Consider the following 25353-nt stretch of genomic DNA (forward strand, 5'->3'; position numbering starts at 1 on the left):
ATGAAAGAATGAAATTTGAGTTCATTTTGTCTGTTTTTTAACCAGATATAAAGTAGCTCTAGAACTTATTTTTTAGAACGAAACAGACATCAAAGTGTTCCCTGAGCACTCTGGTCCCGCTTGACTGTTGGGTCTCACCTCACTGTTGTTATTTCAGGATGTTCTGAGGGTTGTGTTACACCTGGATCTCTCTCTCTCTCTTTGGTTTTCATTCCTGTGAGTTTCATTGCCATTTTCCATTTTGCAGATTGTCCCACATCATCTCATTCTACTAAAACTGTCTCCCCATCACCTGCCTTTCTTGACGAAGACGAATTCAGTGACTTTATGCAGGGGCCTGTTGAGGTCCCCGCTTGTGGGCCCTCTTCCACGGCCCGGCCCTTTCAGTCCTTCCACCCCACTGCCCCACTGGGCCAGTTGCTCACACAGAAGGCTGGAGCACAGCCTTTCCCTGCAGGTCAGGCTCCAGTGTCTTTTGCCTTACACGGTGGCCCTGGGCAAGCTCCTTGTTTCTCTGCCGCTCCAGCTGCACACGGTGTGCAGAAAGCAGGTAACCAGTGTCATCCTCCAAGGTTGAAGATCATCTAGGGAAGTGGATTTCTCTGACTTATATAGAATCATACAGTGCTATTGGCAAAGAAACGCAGATGTGAGTTATGAGAACCATCAACAGCCACCTATGCGAGGCTAGATTAAGTTTTTGCATCTTCATTTGCCAGAAAGGTGATTTAGAACCTTTTGCCACTGTGTTAGAAACAGGTGAAACCACCAAAAAACTTGAAAAGCAAACTGACCTCCTCAGGTTCGCTTTTACTTGGAAAAAAAAAATCGCTGATATCATGTTGTAATAACACACTAGGGAGAACTCCGTTAAAAAGCAATCTTTCAGGGCCAGTGAGATGACTCGGCAGTGAGAGCTTGCCACTAAGCCTGATGACCTGAGTCTCCCCAGAACTCACATTCTGGAAGGAGAGAAGTGACTCCTACAAGCTGTTCTCTCATTTTCACATATGCAGCAACATACACACACAAAAGGAAATAAATGTAAAGCAATCCTTTTAAAGTATGATCTCTCTAGCCAGCTATGGTACACACATCTGTAATCCATTCCTTGAGACATGGAGGCAGAAGAATCAGGAGGAGTTCAAGGTCATCCTTTGCTACATAGTTCAAGGCAGCCTCTGGGCCACATGAGACCCTGTTTTAAAAAGGAAAAAAGGAAAGAGAAGAAGAAAAAAAAGGACTGCATCTAAGATGGGCATGGTGACCATGTCTGGAATCCCAGCACTAGGCTGACAGAGGGACAGGACTGCTCAGGTTTGAGGCCAGCTTGCTGCAGTGACATATTTTGTCCTCGGACAAGTCTTGAAACATTTCTGTACTTCCATTTTTATATTTGTGAAATTATGGGGCAGGCACAGTCTAGCTAAAGACAGGGTGTGCTGGGAAGGGTCTTGGGAGACCTGTGCTTGGTCTCTAAAACTGTCATTAACAGATGTGGAAACAGGCCAGACAAGGCTCTCCCACTAGTTAGGAGAAGTGTCTGTGTCTGGTGGCTTACCGAATTTCCACAGCAGTGCTCTTCCCTACTACGTGATTCTACCCACTGTGGCATAGAATCCCCGAGAACCAGAGCAGGGTAATTATTTTAAGTCCCCCAAACCTCTGAAGTCTCTCAAGTCCTACACTAATGGGTAACAATTGAATTATTATGAAATCCATGTTCTGTGGGAATTCTTCCCCTGAGAATATGAGGGTGGGAAGGGATGATGAAAAGATTGGAATATGCAAGTAATGTACAAGTAATCCTTCATGCTGTTTGTTTAGGCCCTTCCTTGGAAGAGAAGCTCCTAGTATCTTGTGATATAAGTACATCTGGGCAGGAACAAATTAAATTAAACACTCCTGAAGCTGGGCACAAAGCCGTAGTCCCAGGTTCCAGTAAGGACTGTCCCGGTTTAGTGGCCCGTAACGGGGGTGCTGTAGATGGATGTGTAAGTGGTCCCACCACTGCCCAGGCAGAAAAGACTTCAGACCAAAACCTGTCAAACGGAGAGAGTGGTGAGCTCCTGCACATTCAGCACAAAATTTAACCAACTGCCGCTCAGAAGCTAACACTTTCAGCATTAATCTTAAAATGGATGCTGCTTGATTGTGCTAATTCAAATTTTGCTTAAAAAACATTTATGTAATCTTTTCTCCAATTAACCCCTAAGATTTTGCTCTGAATTCTTTGAACACACTGTATTACTCCTTTTCAAATGATTTTGATAACCCTGTTTCTTAATCAGAATCACTCCTGATCTAAAATTTCCTTTCATTTTACAACAGTTCCCTTTTGACTCCCCTCATGCTTTCTGGTTTTCCGTAAAAGTTAAAAAGTTCAGCTGTAACCGAAAAAGTCACCAATGAAAATGCAGTTTTTCTCTCTGAACTAAATTGTATGTGCTGCTGCCTAAAAGATCCAGATTCACACACTCAAGGCCCCGGGCTTGAGCCCACAGCACAGGGCTTCGGGCTGCAGCGGAACATGCACTCAGCACCCGCCTGGCCCTCGGTCCCGTGCCCAAAACACAAAAGCTGAATCCAAATTTTAACTGTGGAGATGAATCAGGTTGTGGGCAACCCTGGAGACAAACCCCAGGAGGATATTTTGTACATGTAATTCTAAGCCATGTCTATTGTGTTTTTCCTTAACTTGTCAAACACATTTAGTGGTGCTTGCCTCCTGTGTCCCAGATTATTGATTTGGTACCTTGTACTCTATATTTTAATACATAGTTACTATACGAGAGTTGTTGGAAACTTTTATTACTTTATTACTTTTATTATATTGGTGACTTTTTTTTTAGTGACTCCAGCCAGTGCTCCTCTTTGTAAAAAGCAGTGGCTTTTCTCTTCTCCAGGTCATGTGTACATTAACCATCCTTACCTTCTAGGTGTGGGTGTGTTTCCCTCTCAGGATCCTGTTCAGCCCAGAATGCCTCCTTGGATTTACAATGAGAGTTTGGTTCCAGGTAAAGTAAAGCTGCTTTGCCCAACATTCTTCTCTGGATATTTTACTTTAAATTTTATAGAGGTATTTAATATTTACTGTCGGGGTTATAAAATATGCAGAAGGAGTTGTTACTTATAGTTTTTTTTTCTGCAAGAGGATAGAAAACTAAATAAACCTCATGTTTAAGACTGCTTTATGGGCTGGGCATGGTGATGCATGCCTTTACTCTCAGCACTTAGTAGGCAGAGGTGCTCTCTGTGCGTTCTACGACAGCCAGGGCTACACAGTGAGACCCTGTTTAAAAAAAAAGAAGCCGGGCAGTGGTGGCGCACGCCTTTAATCCCAGCACTCGGGAGGCAGAGCCAGGCGGATCTCTGTGAGTTCGAGGCCAGCCTGGGCTACCAAGTGAGTTCCAGGAAAGGCGCAAAGCTACACAGAGAAACCCTGTCTCGAAAAACCGAAAAAGAAGACTGCTTTATTGAGAGTGGCAAGATGGTTTGTGGTACAAAGGCCAGCAGTTAGGATTATTGTGTTTTAAATGATTATATTAGCAGATACTTGTTTCAAAGATTATTAATAACCTATCAAGAATCATGGTATTGGGGCTGAAGAGATGGCTCAGTGGTTAAGAGCACGCTGCTCTTCCAGAAGACCTGGGTTCAAGTCCCAGCACCCACATAATGACTCACCACATTCCAGTTCCAGGGCATCAGACACCCTCTCCTGGCCTCTGCAGGTACCAGGCACACATGTAGTGCACAGATTTTCATGCAGGCAAAACACCCATACACATAAAAGTTTTAAAAATATCTTTTTAAAAGAATCACTCTAGTATGTGTAATACTTTCTCAATTTATAAGAATTATATTTTTAAATTTTTTTTCTGATTGTCCTATGAAACTATGAAATGAAAGATTGGGTAGCGTCATTTTCTACATTGGAAAGTGGTGCTTGTTTTTATGTGTAGTATTATTGCTGAGTTGAGGAAATGACTAAAATGGATCGTGTGGTAGTCCTTGGTAGATGCCAGACGATGGTATATTTAAGCCACAATCAGTAGACACAGATACAATTTCAGCAGCAGATGCTGAGGTTAGTATGTCATGGCTGCTTGGTTTGCTGCTCAGCGCCTTGCAAGCTGGAGGTAATGTCCACTAGCTCATCAGTGCTCAAGGTCAGGACAGACAAACTTGTTCTCCCCTTGAGTAAATCAACCTTGATGCAAGATCTCTACAGAAGAATTTCTTTCTTGGATAAATTGGTAATGTCTGCCTTTTATTGTAATCATACAACCATAAATCAAAGGCTAGATATTCTCCCAGACCATTTTGAATCTCTCCCCTTTCCTTTCTTCACCCCTACAGAAATGAGATCTTAGTGTATTTTTAGTCCTATCCTTTTTCTGATAGTTTATCTTTTCCTTCATTCTCCTCCATACACATGCACTCGTCCTCTCCTAGTCAAGTCTTCGGAACTCAGAGGACAGCCTGTGGGAGTCAGTCCTCTCCTTCCACCTTGTGGATCCCCAAGGATTGAACCCAGGTCATCAGGTTTGGCAGCAGGTGCCTTTCCCCACTGAGCCAGATACCAACTAAACTGAAGCAACTGACTTAAGATTATTCCTTTATACCAACAATGGCAACAACAGAGTCAGTCACCTGCAATGTGTTTGCATTTGTCGTCTGGTCTTTCTTTTAATAGATGCCTATAAGAAAATTTTAGAAACCACAATGACTCCAACTGGAATAGATACTGCTAAACTTTATCCCATTCTGATGTCATCTGGACTTCCCAGGGAAACTCTCGGACAGATATGGGCCCTAGCCAATCGGACTACACCTGGAAAACTCACTAAGGAAGAGCTTTATACCGTTCTCGCCATGGTAGCAGTAACACAGGTAAACTACATGTCTTGCGTTAGAACAAGTGTGTTGTTACTACAGAGTGAAAGAGTGTGAACCTCCTTTCACTACTGCCTTGTAGATCTCCTTGTACATTAAAATTTAGATCATATGTGATAAAGTTTCAAAAATATATAGTCCATATAATGCACATCCTGGTAAGTTATTCCTTTGTTTGAAAATGAAAGTAACTGATAAAATCAGTTTTTGCCATTGTTTAGAATTCCTTAAAGTATACTTAGCTTGGTAACAACGTTTCTTATATTTTGGAATTAGCTTAAGTTACTTGATTTTAGCAAATTAGCCAAACTTATCAGACAGAAAATGTCACAGCTGATATGTGCTGGCATGTCTAAGTATTAGCATTGGATTTTTAAGTGAGGAAAGTTTGGATGAAATAAATAGGTCCACAAGGATGGCCTTATATAATGACATTCTTAGCAGTATAGAGTAGTAGTGGAACCTGCAGTACTGTCCTTTTTACTTTTCTCTGGGTATCAGATTCATGTATTTGAGGAATCAGACAGAGAAACAACAGGAAAGCTATGTGTAGGTCTCTCTTGCACAGATTTTGAGTATGGTCTGCAGTCAGCTAAAATGTTTTCATTTCCTGGTGTTCCTGTAGAGGGGTGTTCCTGCCATGAGCCCTGATGCTTTGAACCAGTTCCCAGCGGCTCCCATTCCTACCTTAAGCGGCTTTCCTATGGCTCTACCTACCCCAGTGAGCCAGCCGACTGCGATGCCCTCTGTCCCTGCAGGCTCCATGCCCCTCAGCCTTGGACAGCCCATCATGGGCATTAACCTTGTTGGACCAGTGGGTGGAGCTGCAGCACCAACTTCTAGTGGCTTCATGCCAGCCTACCCCTCAAACCAGGTAAGTGGAGAAGCCATGTGTGTGCTGGATCATTCCTAGAAGTGAATGTGGGCAGCTTGGCTTCCAGAGAATCAGTCTGCTGTATTATAGTGGGCACTTAACGTGAAAATTAAGTGGTGTGGAGACAGAGATGTGGTTCATCAATGAGCTCTCACCTAGGATGCTCAGGATCCTAAATTTGACCCCAGCTCTGCAAGAAATAAAGTAATTTTTAAGTAAAGATAATACAAAATTTAATTGTTTATTTTTAATTATTCTTTAAATACACAAAATATTTGTTGAGAATTAAGGTATTTGTTTCAATGGAAGGCAGTTAAGGAACACATGATACCAATCTCTGGTCTTCTGCACATGCGTACACACACACACACACACACACACACACACACACACACAGAGGACAGAGAGACAGAGATTTAAGGTCAGATGTGGTAGTCCACACCTTTGATTTCAGCTCATGAGGCAGAGGATCTCTGAGTGTGAGGTCTTCTGGTTTACATAGAAAGTTCCAGGCCAGGACTACATGGTGTCTTAGGGTTTCTATTGCTGCGACAAAACACCATGACCAAAAAGCAAGTTGGGGCCGGGCAGTGGTGGCACACGCCTTTAATCCCAGCACTCAGAAGACCGAGAGGCAGGTAGATCTCTGTGAGTTCAAGGCCAGCCTGGTCTACAGAGTGAGTTCCAGGACAGGCTCCAAAACTGCACAGAGAAACCCTGTCTCAAAAAAAAAAAAAGCAAGTTGGGGGAAAAAGTTTATTTGGTTTACATTTCCACATTGCTATTCATTATTGAAGAAGCCAGATCAGGAACTCAAATAGGGCAAGATTCTGGAGGCAGGAGCTGATTCAGAGACCATGGAGGGAGGGGTGCTGCTTACTGATTTGCTCCACGTCGCTTGCTCAGCTTCTTTTTTTTTTTTTTTTTTTGGTTGTTGTTTGTTTGTTTGTTTGTTTTTTTGTTTTTCGAGACAGGGTTTCTCTGTGTAGCTTTGCGCCTTTCCTGGAACTCACTCTGTAGCCCAGGCTGGCCTCGAACTCACAGAGATCCGCCTGGCTCTGCCTCCCGAGTGCTGGGATTAAAGGCGTGCGCCACCAACGCCCAGCTCAACTTGCTTTCTTATAGAACCCAAGACCACCAGCCCAGGCATGGCAGCACCCACGGTGACCTGAGCCCTCTCCCACTGATTACCAGTTGAGAAAATGCCTTACAGCTGATCTCAGGGAGGCGTTTCCTCAACTGACACTCCTTCCTCTCTGATGACAACCTTGTGTCAAGTTGACACACAAAACAGCCAGTATACATACGTGGTGAGATCCTGTCTCCAAAAAAAAAGAGAGAGAGAAATGTAAAAATTTCACTTCTTGAATTAGCAAACCAATATTTTTAATGCACAGATATTTAATGTCAATGAACATGTAGGGAAGAGTGACTAATCCTGTAGGTCTGTTGGCATAACTGAAAACATGTCCATGTCTTCAGAGATGCTAACTGAAATTAGCAGAGATGGACAGGATGTCAACAGTACCACTGCTTGTTAGAATAAAATGTACTGCTCATTGTGAGGAAAATGTTCAATGGATTTCAGTTGCTCCATAGAGTGGGAAGTAATCGACAAAATTAGCGAAATAGATCTGCATTTATGGCATGGAAAGATGACCCTGTTGTGTAATTACATTTTTTAAGTACTGAACAGTGTAGTGTGAGCTTGTTCCATAAAGTAATAAATGGACCATGAACGGTCTGCTGCTGCCCTGAGTGTTGGCCTAGGAGCCAGGGTTTGCTTTATGCATGTGTACGACAGGTTACGAGGGGCTCATGGAATGTCTGTTCACAAACATTGCTGTCAGCAACCCAACAAATGTAATCCAGCTGCTTTAAAAAAATCCAGAGGTTAGCTATTTAGGCCAGTCTCTTTACATTTGTGCCAGAGAATACTTTAAAATATGAGACAGAATTCTTGCCTTAAGCACTTCTGTCGTTATATCTCAGTTATGTTCTTGCCTGGAGCTGTATGCTCAGTGGTAGAGTGCTTGCCTAACGTGCACAAGACCCTGTGTTCACTTCCAGCATGGCATATGTGCACACACACACACACACACACACACACACACACACACACTCCACCATGAAATTAGGTAGTTGTAACTAAATTGAGCAATTAAATGATAGTCTCTGAGATTGCTGCTGAGAGAGGAGTTATTTGCTTTGGCAATCTTGTGTTCCCTATGTAAATATCCTTTCTGTACTGGCTAGTTTTATGTCAATTTGACACAAACTAGAGTTATCTGAAAGGCCCCAATTGAGAAACTGCCTCCGTAAGATCTGACTGTAGGGCATTTCCTTAATTAGTGATTGATGGGGGAGGGCTCAGCCCATTGTGGGTGGTGCCATCCGTGGGCTGGTGGACTTGGGTTCTATAAGAAAGCAGGCTGAGCAAGCCATGAGGAGCAAGCCAGTGAGCAGCACCCATTCCATTGCCTCTGTGTCAGCTCCTGCCTCCAGGTTCCTGCCCTGTTGAGTTCTTGTCCTGACTTCCTTCAGTGATGAACAGTGCTGTGGAAGTGTAAGCTGAATAAAACCTTTCCTTTCCAAGTTACTTTGCTTAGGGTGTTTCATCACAGCAATAGTAACCCTAAGACAAGTTGGTACCAGAGTCTTGGGGTATTGCTATGACAGACCTGGTCATGTTGTTTTGGGGAGGATTTTAGATGACTTTGGAACTTTAGACTAGAAAAGCCATTGAGGGTTGAGAGCAAAATGAGCTGTTGTGTAGGAGCTTGGGAGATTAGAAATGTTAAGAATAGTGCAGCTGATGGAGGCCTGGCTTGTGAATTTTCAGAGGAAGCAAAGACTCTACTGGGCCTTTTGTGTGAAGAATCTTAGTGTCTGGTCAGCTGGAGCTGAAGAATCTGCTGTGATTAAGAAACATCATTGAAGCCAGGTGCTGGTGGAGCACACCTTTAATCCCAGCACTGGGGAGGCAGAGGCAGGTGGATCTCTGTGAGATTAAGGGCAGCCTGGTCTACAGAGCGAGTTCCAAGGCAGCCAGAGCTACACAGAAACCCTGTCTCAAAAAACAAAACAAAAGCATCATTGAGATGAAGTCCTCTGGAAAGTGTTTCCAGAGAGGCAGCCCACACTGTTCCTGTCATGGCCAAGGTTGTACCTTGTGCTGGCAGCTGATTTTGTAATGTAAGAGTCACCCAGGTGTTGCTGGTTTTGAATGTGTGAAGGGGTTATGGAAAGCAGCTGAGGCTTGGCACTGTGTGGTAGGGCTGGAGTCCCTGAAGAGAGAGCCCAGGAGAGAGGCTGTTGGTGAAAGTGCAGTCCAGTTGCAGCAAAGTACCTCAGCAGTTTTGGAGATTCCAGTGCCGTGGGATGACCACCAAGAACAGCAGCAGCTGTGGAGTGGAGATAGCCTGAAAGTAGAAGACAAGCTTTGTGAGCTGCAGAGGGCAGAACCAGAGAAGTGACCCACGCCCCTTAGAGTAAATCCCAGATAATTGGACATTGAATTATTTACAGTGTTGAAGTTTGGTTTTGCTTGGTTCAGATTGTGACTGTGCCCTGGTTCTTCTCTCTTGAAGTAAGAAAGTATTTCATGCCGGGTGGTGGTGGCACACGCCTTTAATCCCAGCACTCGGGAGGCAGAGGCAGGTGGATCTCTGTGAGTTCGAGGCCAGCCTGGTCTACAGAGTGAGATCCAGGACAGGCACCAAGACTACACAGAGAAACCCTGTCTTGAAAAAACAAAACAAACAAAAGTATTTCATTTATTTTTTATTTTACAGGAGCTTACAGTTGACAGACTTTGAATTTTAAAAAAGTCTGTTAGATTTTAAAAGAGGCTGTTTTAAAAAGACTACATTTTTAAAGACTGTGGGACTTTTAAAATTTGAAATTTTATATTATAATATTGATAGTAATGTGTGATCTTGGGGGAAAACAAGAAAGGAAAGGTTTTGGCTTAACAGTGATGTGTTTGTGTGTCAAGGTGACAAGGGGTCAAATGTGTTGGCTAGGTTTATGTCAACTTGACACAGACTAGACTTACTTGAAAGAGGGAACCTCAATTGAGAAAATGCCTCCATAAGATCTAGTTATAGGACATTAGTGATTGATGGGGAAGGGTTCAGCCCATTGTGGGTGGGGTTATCCCTGGGCTGGTGGTCCTGGGTTCTATAAGAAAGCAGTCTGAGCAAGCCATGAGGAGCAAGCCAATAAGCAGCACCCTTCCATGGTCTGCATCAGCTCCTGCCTCCAGAATCCTGCCCTGCTTGAGTTCCTGTCCTGATTTCCTTTGATAATAAGCAATGTTATGAAAGTGTAAGCCAAATAAACCCTTTTCTCCCTAAGTTGATTTGGTCATGGTGTTTCATCACAGCAGTAGTAACCCTAATTCTAAGACACCTTCTATATCTAGGTGGGAAAGACAGAAGAAGATGACTTCCAGGATTTTCAAGATGCTTCCAAGTCAGGATCCCTTGATGATTCTTTCACTGACTTCCAAGAGGTGTCTGCTTCCTCAAAAACAAGTAATTCCCAGCATGGAAACAGGTAGAAATGAGTTGAATATATTTAACATTGCATTTTATCATTAGGGAAATGATATAAGAAGCCTGAAAACAACTGGGCAGCGGTGGCACACACGTTTAATCCCAGCACTTGGGAGGCAGAGCCAGGCAGATCTCTGTGAGTTGGAGGCCAGCCTGGTCTACATAGTGAGATCCAGGACAGGCACCAAAAACTACACAGAGAGACCCTGTCTCGAAAAACAAAAAAAAAACCAAAAAACAAAAACAAAAACAAAAAAAAAAAAAGAAGCCTGAAAACAACAAATGTCCTGTCCAAAGAGTATTTATGTACCGATTTCTCTCATGTCCCTGGCTATCCTCTGCCTTCATACTGTTATTCTCAGCTGCTGTGCTCTGTGCCCACTTGAACTTTGGTGTATCCAGTCTTTCTCTGTCCCACCAGCCAGTTCCCAAATCATGACACAGAGACTTCTTATTAATTATAAAAGCTCGGTTGATAGCTTAGGCTTGTTTCTAACTAGTTCTTATAACTTAAATTAACCCATATTTTTTAATCTACGTTCTTTTACTTAGCTCCATTACCTTTACTTTGTAATGTCCATGCTGCTTGCTCTGCATCCTGGCATTTCCTCGAGACTCCACCCTTCTACCTAGTGTCCTCTATGCCTGGAAATCCTGCCTAGCTATTGGGGCTGGGTGTGGTGATGTACCCCTTTAAGAGAGGTAGAGGCAGGTGGATCATTGTGAGTTCAAGGCCAGCCTGTTCTGCTTAGTGAGTTTCAGGACAGCCATGGCTACATAGAGAAACAGTATCTAAAAAGGAGGAAAGAAAGAAGCAGGGAAGGCAGGGGAGGGAGGGACAGTAGGAGGGAGAGAGAAAGGAAGGGAGGGAGGACAGACGGACGGACAGATGGACTCTGACTGTGACTGCTTAGTGCTTGTGCCCCAGTGGTTTTGAGTTCTTTCATTAGATCCAGTCTTCAGCTGTTGAAAAGAGTTTGAAGCAGGAACATGTAATTTTATACTTTTTAGTAGTATGATGTACCCCTGATTTTCCATGAAAGTCATAATCCAGGGCTCTGGATTATAATTATCCATGTGTCATTTTTTTTCAATCAATGGCTTTTGACCTACAGATTTCTGTTTGTCTGCATACAGATACACAAACTTTTCACTTAGATTTTCCTCTAGAGCAGTGGTTCTCAACCTTCCTGATGCTGTAGCCCTTTAACACAGTTCCTCGTGTTGTGGTGACCCCAACTGTAAAATTATGTTTGTTGATACTTCATGACTGTAGTTTTGCTGCTGTTATGAATTGTAATGTAAATATTTGTTTTCCAGTGGTCTTAGGTGGCCCCTGTGAGAGGGTTGCTAGCCCCCAAAGGGATTGCCACCCACAGGTTGAGAACCATTGCTTTAGAGATGGTCATCGATTCAGTGAGTATTTGTCCTTTCCTCCCACGCTTTCTCTATGTTCAGGTAATTCTTCCAGAGATTGGGAGACCAGGCAGAGTTCTGTGGGACAGAACACATCTGTGTTCCTTTTATGTTCCTGTTTTCATAGTTGGTACCACCACTTCCATTTTAACCAGTCAGCCCTCCCTACATAACACTGTAACTAAAGATAGGCAGCATAGAGGATTTTTCAGATCAGGAACAGAAATTATTCTTCTGAGTATAAGAATGTATCATACAAGCTAGGCAGTGGTGACACACACCTTTAATCCCAGCAAGGAGGCAAGGCAGTGGATCTCTGTGAGTTCCAGGACAGCCTGGTCTGCACAGAGAAGCCCTGCCTCAAAAAACCAAAAAAGGAAAAAAAAAAAAAGAATATATCATACACAATTGGACATAGTGGCTCACACCTGTAATCCTAATTTAGGAAGCTGAGGAGGAGATGTGTCATGAGTAAGAAGGCAGTCTGGGCTATGATGTGAGGCCCTGTCTCCAAAAACAACAAAAACATACACCAAACATATGTAAGCATCATGTAATGTCTAGTACTATGATGCCAGCATGTGTATCATACATCTCCTAGACAAAGCATTACATCACATATCTATCCAGATCTCTTCCTTCAAACAAAATTTACACATACAATCTGAGTGTTCCTATCTGAATGACTCAGGCAAGACATCTCAAATTTACTGCATAAAATTAAATTAATTTCTTACTAACAGACAAATATTTGTTACATCACCATTACTAATCTTCCTTGGTCCATGATATCACCACACCCAGACACCAGTATGGGTCCTCTCTCTTTCTCACCAGCTTTGCCTGGTGTGGTGATCTTGCTCCTCCATTGTCATGCAGCCCACACTCCAGCCTGCCAGAGAGACTTGCTTCTCACTAATCCCTTGTAAGCTTTCCAGCATTTGTACTTTCTCCATCCCTCAACCTGGAAAATCTTACCTTGTTGGTCTCTCTAGAGTTAATTCAAAAGTTATTTCAAGCCAGCTGGTGGTGGAGCACACCTTTAATCCCAGCACTTGAGAGGCAGAGGCAGGTGGATCTCCAGGTTCGAGGTCAGCCTGGTCTATATAGCAAGTTCCAGGACAGCCTGGGCAACACAGAGAGACCTGTCTTTAAAAAATTAAAAATGATTTTCTCACTCCTCCAGCAGCCCATGCCTCTGAGATGAGTTAGCATCCCTCCTTTCCTACTAATTGTGTCTGCCTGTATTCCTCATGTTTCACCCCAGGAGTGCTTAGCCCATATATAATTGTTAAATGATTATATTATTGTATGTGGACTATAAACTGAGTCCATCAAGTGGGTGGTTCATTCCCTCGGGGAAAGGTCTTTCAGTATATTAAGTCAAAATTTGTGGGTAAAAGTTTTAAAATGATAGCCAGACCTGAGATGTATGAGCTTTTGACAAGTTTTTATTTTTTATTTTGGGGATTTTCTTTGTTTATTGGTTACTTGCTTGGTTTGTTGTTGCTGTTTTTTTCTTTTTTTTTTTTAAGTGTGTGTGTGTGTGTGTGTGTGTGTGTGTGTGTGTGTGTGTGTGTGAGTGAGTGAATGTATGTCACGTGTGCAGGTGCCCAAGGAGGCCAGAAGAGAGTGTTAGATCCCCTGGCAATGAACTACAGGTGGTTGTGAGCTGCCTGACATTTGGGTCCTCTGGAAAAGCAGGAAGTGCTCATAATAAATAAATAATCTGGTTTGGTTTTTTTGAGAAAGGATTTTTGCTGTACAGTCCTGGCTGGCCGGGAACTTGCTGGATAAACCAGGCCAGGCTTGAACTCATAACTCTTCTCCTGCCTCTGCCTCCATAAGTGCGAAGGAGCACCCTGTCCAGCTGCTGCTGGCACTGTTTGCAGCCTGGTCTTCATGCCATTTCCCCTCCACACAGCTGCCAGTGTGCCGTTTACAGATTGATTCACCACCTCCATGCTTTCCTTCAGTGAAATAGCTTTCTCTTGTCTAAAAGTCTGCACTTGTGGGCAGATATTCATTCAGCATGGGTTTACTTAGCAGCTACTTTATACCAGATGCTGGGGTGAAACACAAGAAATACAGACTACAGTTCCCAGTTGCTGCTGCATCAAAGCTCAGTTTGATCTGGGTGCTTGTCCTTTAAAGCGCTCACGACTCAATGTGAATTACATGTCTGCTAAATCCTCAGATTCAGACAGCTGAAATTGGAAAATATTTAGAAAAAAAATCATGTGTCTACTGAAAATGAGCAAAGTTTGGTGTCTTTGTCTCTAGACAATACTCACACTGACTATGTGCACAGCCTTTACAGTGTTAGGTACTGTAACTCAGGAGACTGATTTCAGGTGTTCAGAGAATTTGAGGGGATTACATGCAAATACTACACTGATCATACTGGAGACATCCGTATGTGAATTCTCTAGAATATGATAATCCATATTCTGTATTGTGAATTTATTTGAAAAGCAGTCATAATATGAATAACTAAGCCTAGAGAACCTCCCTTGGCCAGTGTCTATAAGCAGGAAATGGGCATTATTTGTCAGAAAAGATGACAAGACAAGGGTTTAGAGGTAGACGGAGGTGGAGAGTGTAAGGTTAGAGAAGGACAGACAGACAAGGGAACAAATGACTACCACGACACCAACTTTATTCGGGAAGAGGCCTGTGGAGGGAACCTCTCCAGTACAAGAAACCAGAGAAGCCGGGCGGTGGTGGCGCACACCTTTAATCCCAGCACGGAGGCAGAGCCAGGCGAATCTTTGTGCTGGTCTACAAAGCGAGTCCAGCCTGGTCTACAAAGCGAGATCCAGAACAGACTCCAAAGCTATACAGAGAAACCCTGTCTCGAAAACAAAAAACAACAACAACAAAAAGAAACCAGAGAGTCTGCCACCACTTACAGGCTGGAGCAGTTATGGGGCAGAAAGGGAGAGGCAGAAGGGGACTGAAATTTCCCTTTTGGGGCGGCCTGTTGTTAGGAATAGCTAAGGAAATAGGTGCTTGGTGTGTAAAAGAATGTTAGGCAATCCATAACCATCTCTGTGGCCACCATTACTGGAGGGTTGACAGAGTGGGCAAGAATCTAGAACAGAAAGTTGCTTTAGTTCTGAGTGCCAAATTCCTTCAGTTCCTGCAGTTGCTGTGCGTAACTAGAGTGGAGAAGCTTTCCACAGTAGAGCAGCGTGCCTGACAAAGAACACTGTTAGTGAGAACACGGCAGTTAAGAACAGCCCTTGTTGTGGGAAGCCTTGTGACCTCTGGTCTAATCTGTACATCATCTTCAGAATAAGAAATGGCTTCAAGAAGGGCCTTTGCTGCCATGTGGGGATCTCCTTACTGCTGGGAGCCCAGAGAACAGTGGCAGGGAGGTACTGTGTTCCTTCCTCACACCCTGATCCTACTCAGTTCTGATGTGAAAAAAGAGAGAGCATCCCCAGGCATGAAAGCGCCAACATCCAGTGTTCAGAAGATACTCCGGAGGGGTGACCAGGGGAGCCAGCCGGGCAGATGGGGCTCTGAGGCAGAAAGTTGTTACGAAGTTGAAGCAGCAGGACTTGGGGGGCTGGTTCGTTTGTTTCATTTTGCTGAGAACTAAGCCTTTCTTTGTTTTTGTTTACTGTTGGTTGTTTGTTGAAACAGGGTTTCTGTATTACATAGCCCTTGCTGTCCTGAAATTCACTAAATAGACCAGGCTGGCCTCGAACTCGCTGAGATCTGCCTGCCTCTGCCTCTCAAGTGTTGGGATTAAAGGTGTGCACCACCACACTGTACTCTAAGCACTTCTTATAAACTTTTATATTTGGCAGAGTGAGCAAAGCCGTCTGGGGAAGAAATAGCAAATAGGAGTGGTTGGAGGTTTTTGCTCTGGGGGGATGGGGGGGACACCACCCAGCTACCAAATAAATCACACACGGAGGCTTATTCTTAGTTATGAATGCCTGGCCTTAGTGTGGCTTTGTTTCTTGCCAGCTCAACTTAAATTGTGCCATCTGTATTTTTGCCTCTGGGCTTTTCCCGTCGTTTCTGTATATCTTACTCTTTTCCATAACTTGCTGTGTAGCTGGGTGGCTAGCCCGTGGAGTCCTCCTCCTTCTCTGGCTCCTAGATCTTAGCTCCCTCCTCCCAGTTTTCTCCCGCTATAGATTCTCTCTGCCTGCCCCACCCATCCTTTCTCCTGCTTTGCTATTAGCCATTCAGTTCTTTATGAAACCATCAGGTGTTTTAGACAGGCACAGTAGCTGGGCTTCACAGAGTTAAACAAATGCAACATAAATAAAAGTAACACATTTTTAAAATAATATTCTACTACAAGAAGTCCTTTCTATCACATAGTATAAAACTTGTGTTTGGGACAAGGGATTCAACTCTTTTTATCCCTTTGTAAAACTTAGATGCAAAATGTTTTAATCCCTACCACCACCATCACCAGCCAGTAAAACGTTTGTTTATGCAAAGATCCACTGCTCTAGTCCAGGAATTTGAATCCTAGAGCAGTGACCCTTCTCCCTTTCCTTCATTTCTTTGCTAGCTCCAATTCTTTACAGACTAGCCAATTAAATTAAGACTGTGCAGTCAGACCCCAACCATTGAGGAAGAGATACAGTCACCATGCACATAGAATAAAAACCAGATGCACTTCTGGCCTGTGTGTCTGCTCTTGAGAGCACATCCTCATGATGGGGAGTGAAGTTGACCTTGTCCAGACACTTCAGTTGGAATGGTGGTCTCTTCTTTCTACCATCTGCCACAGCCATGTGGAAGTAGATTCTCTGGGGGAAACAAAATGTGTGCTTTGATGACTGAGTTCCCAGTCTTACCTTTCAATGGAATACAGATTCATCTTACATTTTAAAACAATGTGGCCCTCTCACTTGAGTACCTCCCTTCAAGAACAGAAATGACTGTTTTCATGTATAAAACAGATAACAACTGCTATATATAACTGGCATAAACACTCTGATGGTGATTACAGCCTTCTTTTAAAAAATAATAGCTCCAGAGAAGGGACTGGAATGAAACACTGATTTGTGGTGTGCATGTAATTAGTGTGTGTCAACTTTCTGGAAGGAACTAAATTCCGTTGATTTTCATCAGTGCTATTTTCATTACCCTGCAGAGTTTCTTTTTGTCCAATCCTGTGAATATAATTTTAAAATTAATTACATTCAATTAAATGCCACATTTAGTAGAAAGATTTTGCCACTGAGCTTTAAAAAAAAATAGCTAAAATTGGAGGGTTATGAAAAGCAGGCAGGTCATCCAGTTTCCTGGGCTCTTGTCCTTAAACACCAATTACCTGTACTCCTATGTAACACTCTGGTCAATGAGCTACAGTTTAATTATTTATGGAACTGTAAAAGCAGCCACCTACATGTATAGATGATAAGCTGTTACATTTGTTAAGATCATATAGTAGCAGCTGTGTGGCAATGAAGTGAAATTTTAATATTCAATGCCCGTAAGTCTTGAAACACCATGGACCCCATTACCATGCCTGGCTTTTGCCTTGGTTGTGGGCCACTGATAAGAAGATTTAAATGACTGTGGAAAGGCTTTTGCTCCTGGGCAGAGATCTCAATAAAAATCCATTTCTCTATCTTGTGCTGTGGTATTGAATGACACTAGCTGCTGGTGGAATGCAGTCATTCATATGTAAAGGTTGTTCTTCCAGGGAACTGCCTGGGTCTGATAAGAGAAACAAAGCAATGCTTCTATAGTGTGCTGAAGCTTTCCAAGAACTGCCCACACAGATGCTGCTCATTATACTATTCTTCCATCCAGAAAAAAAAAAAAAAAAAAAAAAAAAAAAAGTCCACAGATAAAACTATCTTCATCTAATTTTGAAGTGATTGTTGTTTTGCTACAAAGATAGCTCTCTGGGACAACTGGTGTGATCCTTGTATAAAATGTGCATTCTCTTACCTCTGTGGTTGCTTATCAGATGTCTGAGCTTCCTCGAAATTATCAAAAGCAGAACTTACGTCTTGGCTTAAACAGCATTTTACAAATAGATTTTTACAGCCTGAACCCATTTTATCGAAGTCTTAGGTTATAATTTATCTTTCAATATTAAACATACATATTTGGTGGAATTCACTGTTAAATTATTGTGAACTGTAAGTTAAAAAGGCAGCAGGTGGTTGTTCTTTTTCTTTAATGAGCATTGACTAGTGTTTTGCCTGCATGTGTGTCTGTATGAGGGTGTTGGATCCCCTGGAACTGGAGTTACAGACAGTTGTGAGCTGCCATGTGGGTGCTGGGAATTGAACCTGGGTCCTCTGGAAAAACAGCCAGTGCTTTTAACTCTGAGCCATCTCTCCAGCCCTGAGGTTGTGGTTCTTTGATGATCTATTTTTAGTGTCTTTATGATTTAAACATACACTTAGACCATCGGTGTTGATGTCGCCCCACTCAGTCAGAACAATTAGTACTTGAGTGTCAGTGTTTATTTTCAAGAAAAGGGCCATTGTTTTTAGTCATTTGTGGAGTTTCCAAGTTTTGGAGCAGAGAGCCACAGGGCTGAGGACACAGCCCAGTCGGCAGCCTACATGCACAAGCCCTGGATTCAATCCAGATCACACTATTGTAGTCTCAGCATTCAGGAGGTAGAAGCCAGAGGGTCAGGAGTTCAATGTCTTCCTCAACCACATGAAGGATACATGAGACACTGTCTCTCTCCTTTAAAAAGAAAATGGCATTCTTTAGTTTTTGTGAGGTGGCAGGTAGGTGCTTAAGTGCCACAGTATGCACATGGAGGTCAAAGGACTACTTTGGGGTCAGTTCTCTCCTTCCACCACATAGATCCCAGCATGGAACCTTTATCCACAGAACTGTCACCCTCTGTTTGGGGTGTTGGTTTGTTCTTTAGTGGTAGCAAGGGCTGGAGAGACGTCTCCGGTGGTTACGGTTAAGAGGCGCTGGCTGCTCTTCCACAGTAAGGGAGAGTTGGGAGAACACTTCTTTCTCATGGGAAGGGCAGCAGGGAAGAAAAGGCCTGCCCAGGGACAGACATGTGGGTGAAAGGGTGAGAAAACAGAAGGACTGAGGGTCTTAGAAAGTGCCTGGCCCTGAGCCCCCACCCCAGGGCGCTTAGCTGTTTCCCTCCCATCCCCACAGACGTCAGCCTGCTTCAGTAAGGCATTCTGGAGTTTGTTTGTTTGTTGTTTTCCTTAGCTCCCTCTGTGTTTCTGTCTGTGGTCTTTCCCAGGCAGTCTGTCTGCCTCACAGAATGAATACAGCTAACGCCAGGATAAGTTCCATTCCCAGCCCCCATGTCAGGCAGCTCATAGCTGCTTGTACCAGCAGCAGCTCCTGGGGTCCAGTGCCCTCTTCTGGCCTCCAGGTGAACCTGAACACACGAGACACACACAGACATGCACGTTTTGTTTGTTTTTGAGACAAGGTCTCACTGTGTAGCTCTGAATGTCTTGGAACTCACTATATAGACCAAGCTGGCCTTGAAATCACAGAGATATGCCTGACATGCATAAGTAATTTTTAAATTTTTTTTAAAAGAAAGAGAGTCAGGTGGTGGTGGCTCACGGCTTTAATCTCGGACTTGAGAAGCAGAGGCAGGTAGATCTCCTAGTTTGAGGCCAGCCTGGTCTACAGAGTGAGTTCCAAGACAGCCAGGGGTACACAGAGAAACCCTGTCTCGAAAAAAACAAAAAGGAAAGAAAGGAAGGGCAGAGGACCGTGGCCTCTGGCTGTGTCCCCAGCTCCGTGTGGTGAGGAGGGAGGATTCATCGGTCTGATCAATAATTTCCTCCTCCCTTACAGTGCTCCATCACTGCTGACGCCACTTTCTGGAACCAAAGCCTCCACAGACAAATACTCAGTGTTTAAAGGAATTTCTGCTGACAAGCCCTCTGAAAACCCTGCTGCATTTGGAGGTAAAAGCAGTTGTCAGTTGATAAATCTGTGGCCGTAACTTTGAATGAAGTTGTATAAATCTTGAAGTGGCAGGCTTGTTATTGAATGTATCAGGTGCTGTTCCACATGTTAAATATGTTTGCACAGCCCAGTCTGCCATGCTTCTCTGGCTGTGATCTCCGGGTTCCTCGCTGTAATGAGTTTCTGTCTCTCTGTCGTAGAGTCTGGTGATAAATACAGTGCATTCAGGGAACTTGAGCAAACAACAGAGAGTAAGCCTTTAGGTAAGTTTGGATTCCACTTCTTTTTTCCTTTTGCTGCTCTGAGGAAAAAACCCAGTGCCTTGTGTGTGCTAGATAAGTATTTTACCACTGAGCTACATCCTCCAACCCTTTAAGAATGTTTTGGGTTTTTGTTCTTGGTGACGTCCATAAACATTCATTTATTTTATTGGATATGTGTTTTAAAAGAAAAACAAAAACAAAAAGTATTTTAAAGAATGGCAAACCAGATGTTATAGCACACACCTGTAATTGTGGCACCTTTGGGGTATAGACAGGAGGATCGCAAGTTTGGGGCAAATCTGGGTTACATAGATTCCAAGCCAGCCTGGGCGACCTAGTGAGAGCCTGTCAGTCACTTGGTATGCCCAACTGGCTGGGAACTCACAGAGATCCCCTTGTCTCTGCCCTTCAAATGCTGAGATTAAAGGTACGTGTACCACCATGCCCAGCTTGAAAAAAACCTGACATTATTTTATGGCATAGTAATAATTGTTGTGATACATACTTAGATGGCAGGGTTTTAATTCAGAAGCCCTTAATGGTTGTTGCAATGCTTAGTAAGTATTGTGATGGGCTGAGTAGAGCACTGTCTTGTGGGATTTGGCTAATTTTGGGGAGCCTTGAAATTACAGTGATTTGGAAGGTACTTTTAAAATTTTAGGTAAATGTCAAATCAATACAGTTTCCTCTGAAAACAGTACGTTGCCTTTCACTGGCATCTGCCAGGCAACTGAGATCCTGTATCAGAGATAGCTGTAACTGCTCTATCCAGACATGCCAAAGGGCTGCTCACAGCGCCCCTGCGCACTGTGTGGAAGTAGCCACCAGTCTTAATCAAGACTGGAAATCAGTTCCTGGTATGGCACTTGGCATTATTATTGTTTTCTTGGTTTCTCATCCATCATTTGGAAAGAAAAACATTGTAGAATAACCTAATTCAAAACAGCTCTGGGGCTGGGGAGATGGCTCAGTGGATAAGGACACTTGCCGCCAAGCCTGACAGCCCGAGTCCTGTCCCCAGAGTCTGCAAGTCATCTGTGAACTTGACACATCGGCATGTGGTAGCATTCTTGTACTTATGCCTCCTTGTGTGTATATGGATGGGTGCAAGCACACAAAAAATACATAAGTAAACCTAATTTTTTTTTTTAATTAAAAAGGAGAAAGCCGCTCTGATGAGCCAAGTGAGTAGAGCCTGTAAACCTCAGCACGGCCCTGCCAAAGTAGGAACAGCAGGAGCTCAGGTTTGTCCTCGATACATAGCAAGTTCAAAGCCAACCTGGGAAGCAGCAGGAAACATCTGTGACAAAGCAGAATGTATCATCAGGCAGGAATGCGGCATTTCACACTCACAGAGGTGGGATGTGGTACTGCCTGACAGCAGGAGAGCCACCGGCCACGGCTTAGAAGGCATGAATCATGTGAGAGTTGATCTGTTGTTCCCAGAGAGCCTGAGTGTGGTGCAGCACCACTAATAAAGAAGTGGACGTTCTTCTCCGGATTTCTCCTCATTAGTGACACAGTCCTGTCTACTTAATATTCTTCAAGAACTAAAGATCATTAAGAAAAACAAAGCATTGTATTTATACAAAATGACAAAGTACAGGCAAGCAAGACTCGGCCTTATTAGCGTTTTACCAAATCTACCTTGTTGGCACAGGTAGTGCTATATGGCACAAAGCGGATACCAAGTGGCCTTCCAAAGCTTCCGGGCTGAGATGTAGCTCAGTGGAGAGTAAATATTTAGCGTGCGTGGGCAGGCTCCTGGTTTCCATCTCCAACACTGCTAAGTTAATCAACTAATTGAATGAATAAATGAGTCAATCAATCCAGGAAGGAGAAGTCAGTTACTGTGCTGTGCTGGACTCAAGTCACCAGTGTTCAGGATTTTCAAAATTGGCTGTGATTTAATGAGAAAGATGAAGAGGTGTGTGTGTGTGTGTGTGTGTGTGTGTGTGTGTGTGTGTGTGTGTGTGTGTGTTAGTGTGTGTGGTTCAACAAGGCATGTAGTTTGAGCAACCCACCTAAACCTTCATTCTGCATATTGTAATGTTTCTACTCTAATGAGGATTCCTCCTGAGAGTACAATCACATTCTGCCTTTATGTACTCAGTGCTCAAAGCTGACTTCTCCACCTTTGCTTGGGGTGCGAAAGATTATGTAAGAGTAAGGGAGGTGTAGTAGATATCTCTACACAGGAAGGGCCACCTCTTAGAAGTCAATCTCTCCTAGATCTTAAATTCCAGCAATATTTCCTTGTTTTTCATCCAAGCCTTTAAGATGGGAAAGCTGTTTCTTCCTCGTACTTGTGTTAGGCACTAGACATTCAAATGTGAGCCTTAGAGGAACCCTGACTTCATTTTGTCTTAGGCAAGTTTTTAGTAGAGACTGCTTTTATGTCAGGGTTCTTTGTGTGATGTGGCATTAGTGATCGTGATATAAATGTGACTTTAAAAATTTTTATTTTGCCCGGGTGACGGTGGTGCACGCCTTTAATCCCAACACTTGGAGGCAGAGACAGACAGATCTCTGTGAGTTCGAGGCCAGCCTGGTCTACAGCGTGAGTTCCAGGACAGGCACCAAAACTACACAGAGAAACCCTGTCTTGAAAAACCAAAATAAATAAATAAATAAATAAATAAATAAATAAATAAATAAATAAATTTAATTTTATGTATGTCTTTTTGCCTGCATGTATGTCTATGTACCACATGGGAACCCAGTGCCCAACAGAGCCCAGAAGAGAGCATTATGAGCTGCCATATGAGTGCTGGGAACTGAACCCAGGTCCTCTGAAAGAATAGTCAGTGTGTTTAACTGCTGGGCCATTTCTCTAGCCCCATAAACATTATTCTTATTAGAGACAATGGGAAAAGGTAGTGGTGCCCAAAATGTAAGTGGCGCCTTAGTCCTGCTTTCTCAACCTGAATTGAGGCCCAGTTACTGTCATTTTGATTTGCTTGTTTTCATTTCTCTGCTTCACTCAGTTTAAAGTCTTCTGAGTTACTGACTTTGATCAGTTATGTTGAATGTTTTATTCTCCTAAACTTTAAAAAAAAGTTTCCTTGGTCTGAGCCGTTTGTGGTACAGACCTTTCCTCCAAGCACCTGGAAAGTAGAGGCAGGAGGACGAGGAGCACAGGTCATCCTTGGCTACACAGCAAATTTGAGCCAAAAAGTTGGGGAACAGGGGTGCTTAATGCCAAGCCTTAGAGACTCTGCAGGATGGCAGTTCAGAACTGAGATTCTCGCATTGCTGAGTCACGGTTTAATACACGCTCACAGGTTAAGCCAGAAGTTCCACGTAAGTTCTGAAAAATGTTCTCCATAAAGAAAGGACACTTCTTATTGGAGCTTTAGCCAAATACTCACTTGAAATTTTCCCAGGGCCTGAAAAGTTACAAAAATCAAAGGAGGAGCTTGCAGGAATCCACAGTGAACTTAAAAGCTGCGGTGGAATAAAGGTTCACTCCCAGCTAGCTTCGTTGCTGGAATGTGCTTTGGTTTTGAAGATATAAACCCCCGTTTTCGTTTCCTTTTAACCCCAGTTTACATTTCTGATGGAAAAATTTGCAATTCATCATCAGTAAGTTTAGTTTGCTGTGTGATTTGTGTTTAAAAATCAAAACCTGTCAATTTCACAGATATTTCAAAGGAGTACATCAAAAGTCTATTTAGGACATGATCTGGACATCATAGCTCATGCCTCTAATTATAGCATTCATGAGGCTGAGACAGGAGAATTGCCATGAGTTAAAGGTCAGCTTGGGCTACCATGTGAGATGAGACCCTGCCTCAAAAAACCAAAATGACGACGACGACGACAACAACAAGAAGAAGTTTACTACTAATTACCTTTTGATTTACAGAAATAACACAAATGTCGTCGTATGTCTCTAAAGTCCTAGTGTAATGTTGACATTTGTGTTTCCTGTCAGTTTGTGAAATTGACTGTTTTATGTTAATGACTTTTAATGTTAGATCTTGAAAACAAAAATTATAGGAAACTTGAAGGCTGCTCCTTTTTCTCAGGTTTCTCTGGTACTGTGAATGGATTTGTATTGATGACTTTGGTTAGTAAATAGGTTCAGTATCAGATTAAGAAGAAAACTCACACTGTTTCCAGTGTTTTTTCCATCTGGAAAATCAAAGTGCAGATCATGCATCAGGCACAATAGGTTTAAACTCTATCTTCCTTGGTGTCAATTTTAGAAACTGACTTTATGGTTTTGGTTTTAAGTACATTTTTATGGTTCATATGTATCTGTTTCATTTTTTAGAAAAAAATTTTTTAAAAAATGAGTGAGAAGCTGGACATGTAAGAGCATGCGTATAATACCAGCACTCAGGAGGTAGAGACAGGAGACTGCCACAAGTTCAAGGCCACCTTGCTCTATGTAGTGAGTTATAGGCCAGCCAGAACTACAAAGGTAGACTGTCTTAAAAAGAAAAAAAAGGAGCCGGGCGGTGGTGGCGCACGCCTTTAATCACAGCACTCGGGAGGCAGAGCCAGGCGGATCTCTGTGAGTTTGAGGCCAGCCTGGGCTACAGAGTGAGTTCCAGGAAAGGCGCAAAGCTACACAGAGAAACTCTGTCTCGAAAAACCAAAAAAAAAAAAAAGTGTGTGTGGAGTTGTAAAGAAATTCAGGGTTTTTTTATTTTTAAATCTCTAGAAGTGATAGTCGTATTTTTAAATTATCAGTGATGTTGGTTGGTATAGCAATATTCATGTTTGGTATTCTCTGGATTTCATTAAATGACATATCCTAATGGGCTTCACTGTAGACCTTCAGACACTGTAAGGGACCTGAGGTCATCTGCATCCTGCCACTGTAGTTGTGAGTGATGAGATTCGATACTGTGGAAGAATGGAAACCTTAGGAGGAACCCTGGCTCCAGAGCTTTAATAATTGGTCCTCAGGGGCTGAAGAAAGTGGCTCAGAATAAAAATGTCTGCTGCAGAAGCCCAGTGTCCTGAGTGCAGTCCTCAGATTCCATAGGAAGAAGGAGAAAGGAGAGTCAGCACCTCCAAGCTATCCTGACCTCCACATGTACACATCACACTCCTGCACATAACAACAGCAATCGAAAGGTTTTACGTTTTCCTAGTGCTCTTATCTAGGCACTGAACTTGCTTTCCAAATAAGTAGTTATTTTTTTCAAAGAGTTTTTTTTTGCCAAAATATCTTCAAATTAATATGTCCGTGTACTTGAGCAAGACCTCATTACATCCTGTCTAGTAATTTGTGTTCCTGTGTGTGTGTGCATGTATGTATGTGTGCATGTGTGCTCTGCATTGAAACTAGGTCATGATTATATCATGCATGAGCTTTACCATTGAGCATTGAGCTACAATGCTAGCCTCTAGTAATTGGGTTGTTTTGCTTTTGGTGGTGGTTAGTTTATTGGTTGTTTGGTTAGTTGATTGGTGTATTTGA

The 25353-nt window shown here is 43.0% G+C and overlaps 1 protein-coding gene across 12 annotated transcripts in view; it reads left to right on the forward strand.

The window, feature by feature from the left end:
• The window catches only part of Synrg (synergin gamma), an 81369-nt gene that overhangs the window by 23881 nt on the left and 32135 nt on the right, over positions 1-25353 (forward strand). For 5 of the 12 annotated variants that reach the window (XM_059271365.1, XM_059271368.1, XM_059271366.1 and 2 more), the window contains exons 7-14: positions 248-550; positions 1828-2061; positions 2940-3017; positions 4700-4896; positions 5525-5773; positions 10200-10333; positions 19540-19652; positions 19854-19916. In XM_059271365.1, coding sequence (XP_059127348.1) covers positions 248-550; positions 1828-2061; positions 2940-3017; positions 4700-4896; positions 5525-5773; positions 10200-10333; positions 19540-19652; positions 19854-19916 — 1371 coding nt within the window. The remainder of the gene's footprint in view (positions 1-247; positions 551-1827; positions 2062-2939; positions 3018-4699; positions 4897-5524; positions 5774-10199; positions 10334-19539; positions 19653-19853; positions 19917-25353) is intronic. The other 7 variants (XM_059271371.1, XM_059271372.1, XM_059271373.1 and 4 more) reach the window with 2 other exon arrangements.

Source organism: Peromyscus eremicus, chromosome 8a (genome assembly GCF_949786415.1).
Source record: "Peromyscus eremicus chromosome 8a, PerEre_H2_v1, whole genome shotgun sequence".
Lineage (NCBI taxonomy): Eukaryota > Metazoa > Chordata > Mammalia > Rodentia > Cricetidae > Peromyscus > Peromyscus eremicus.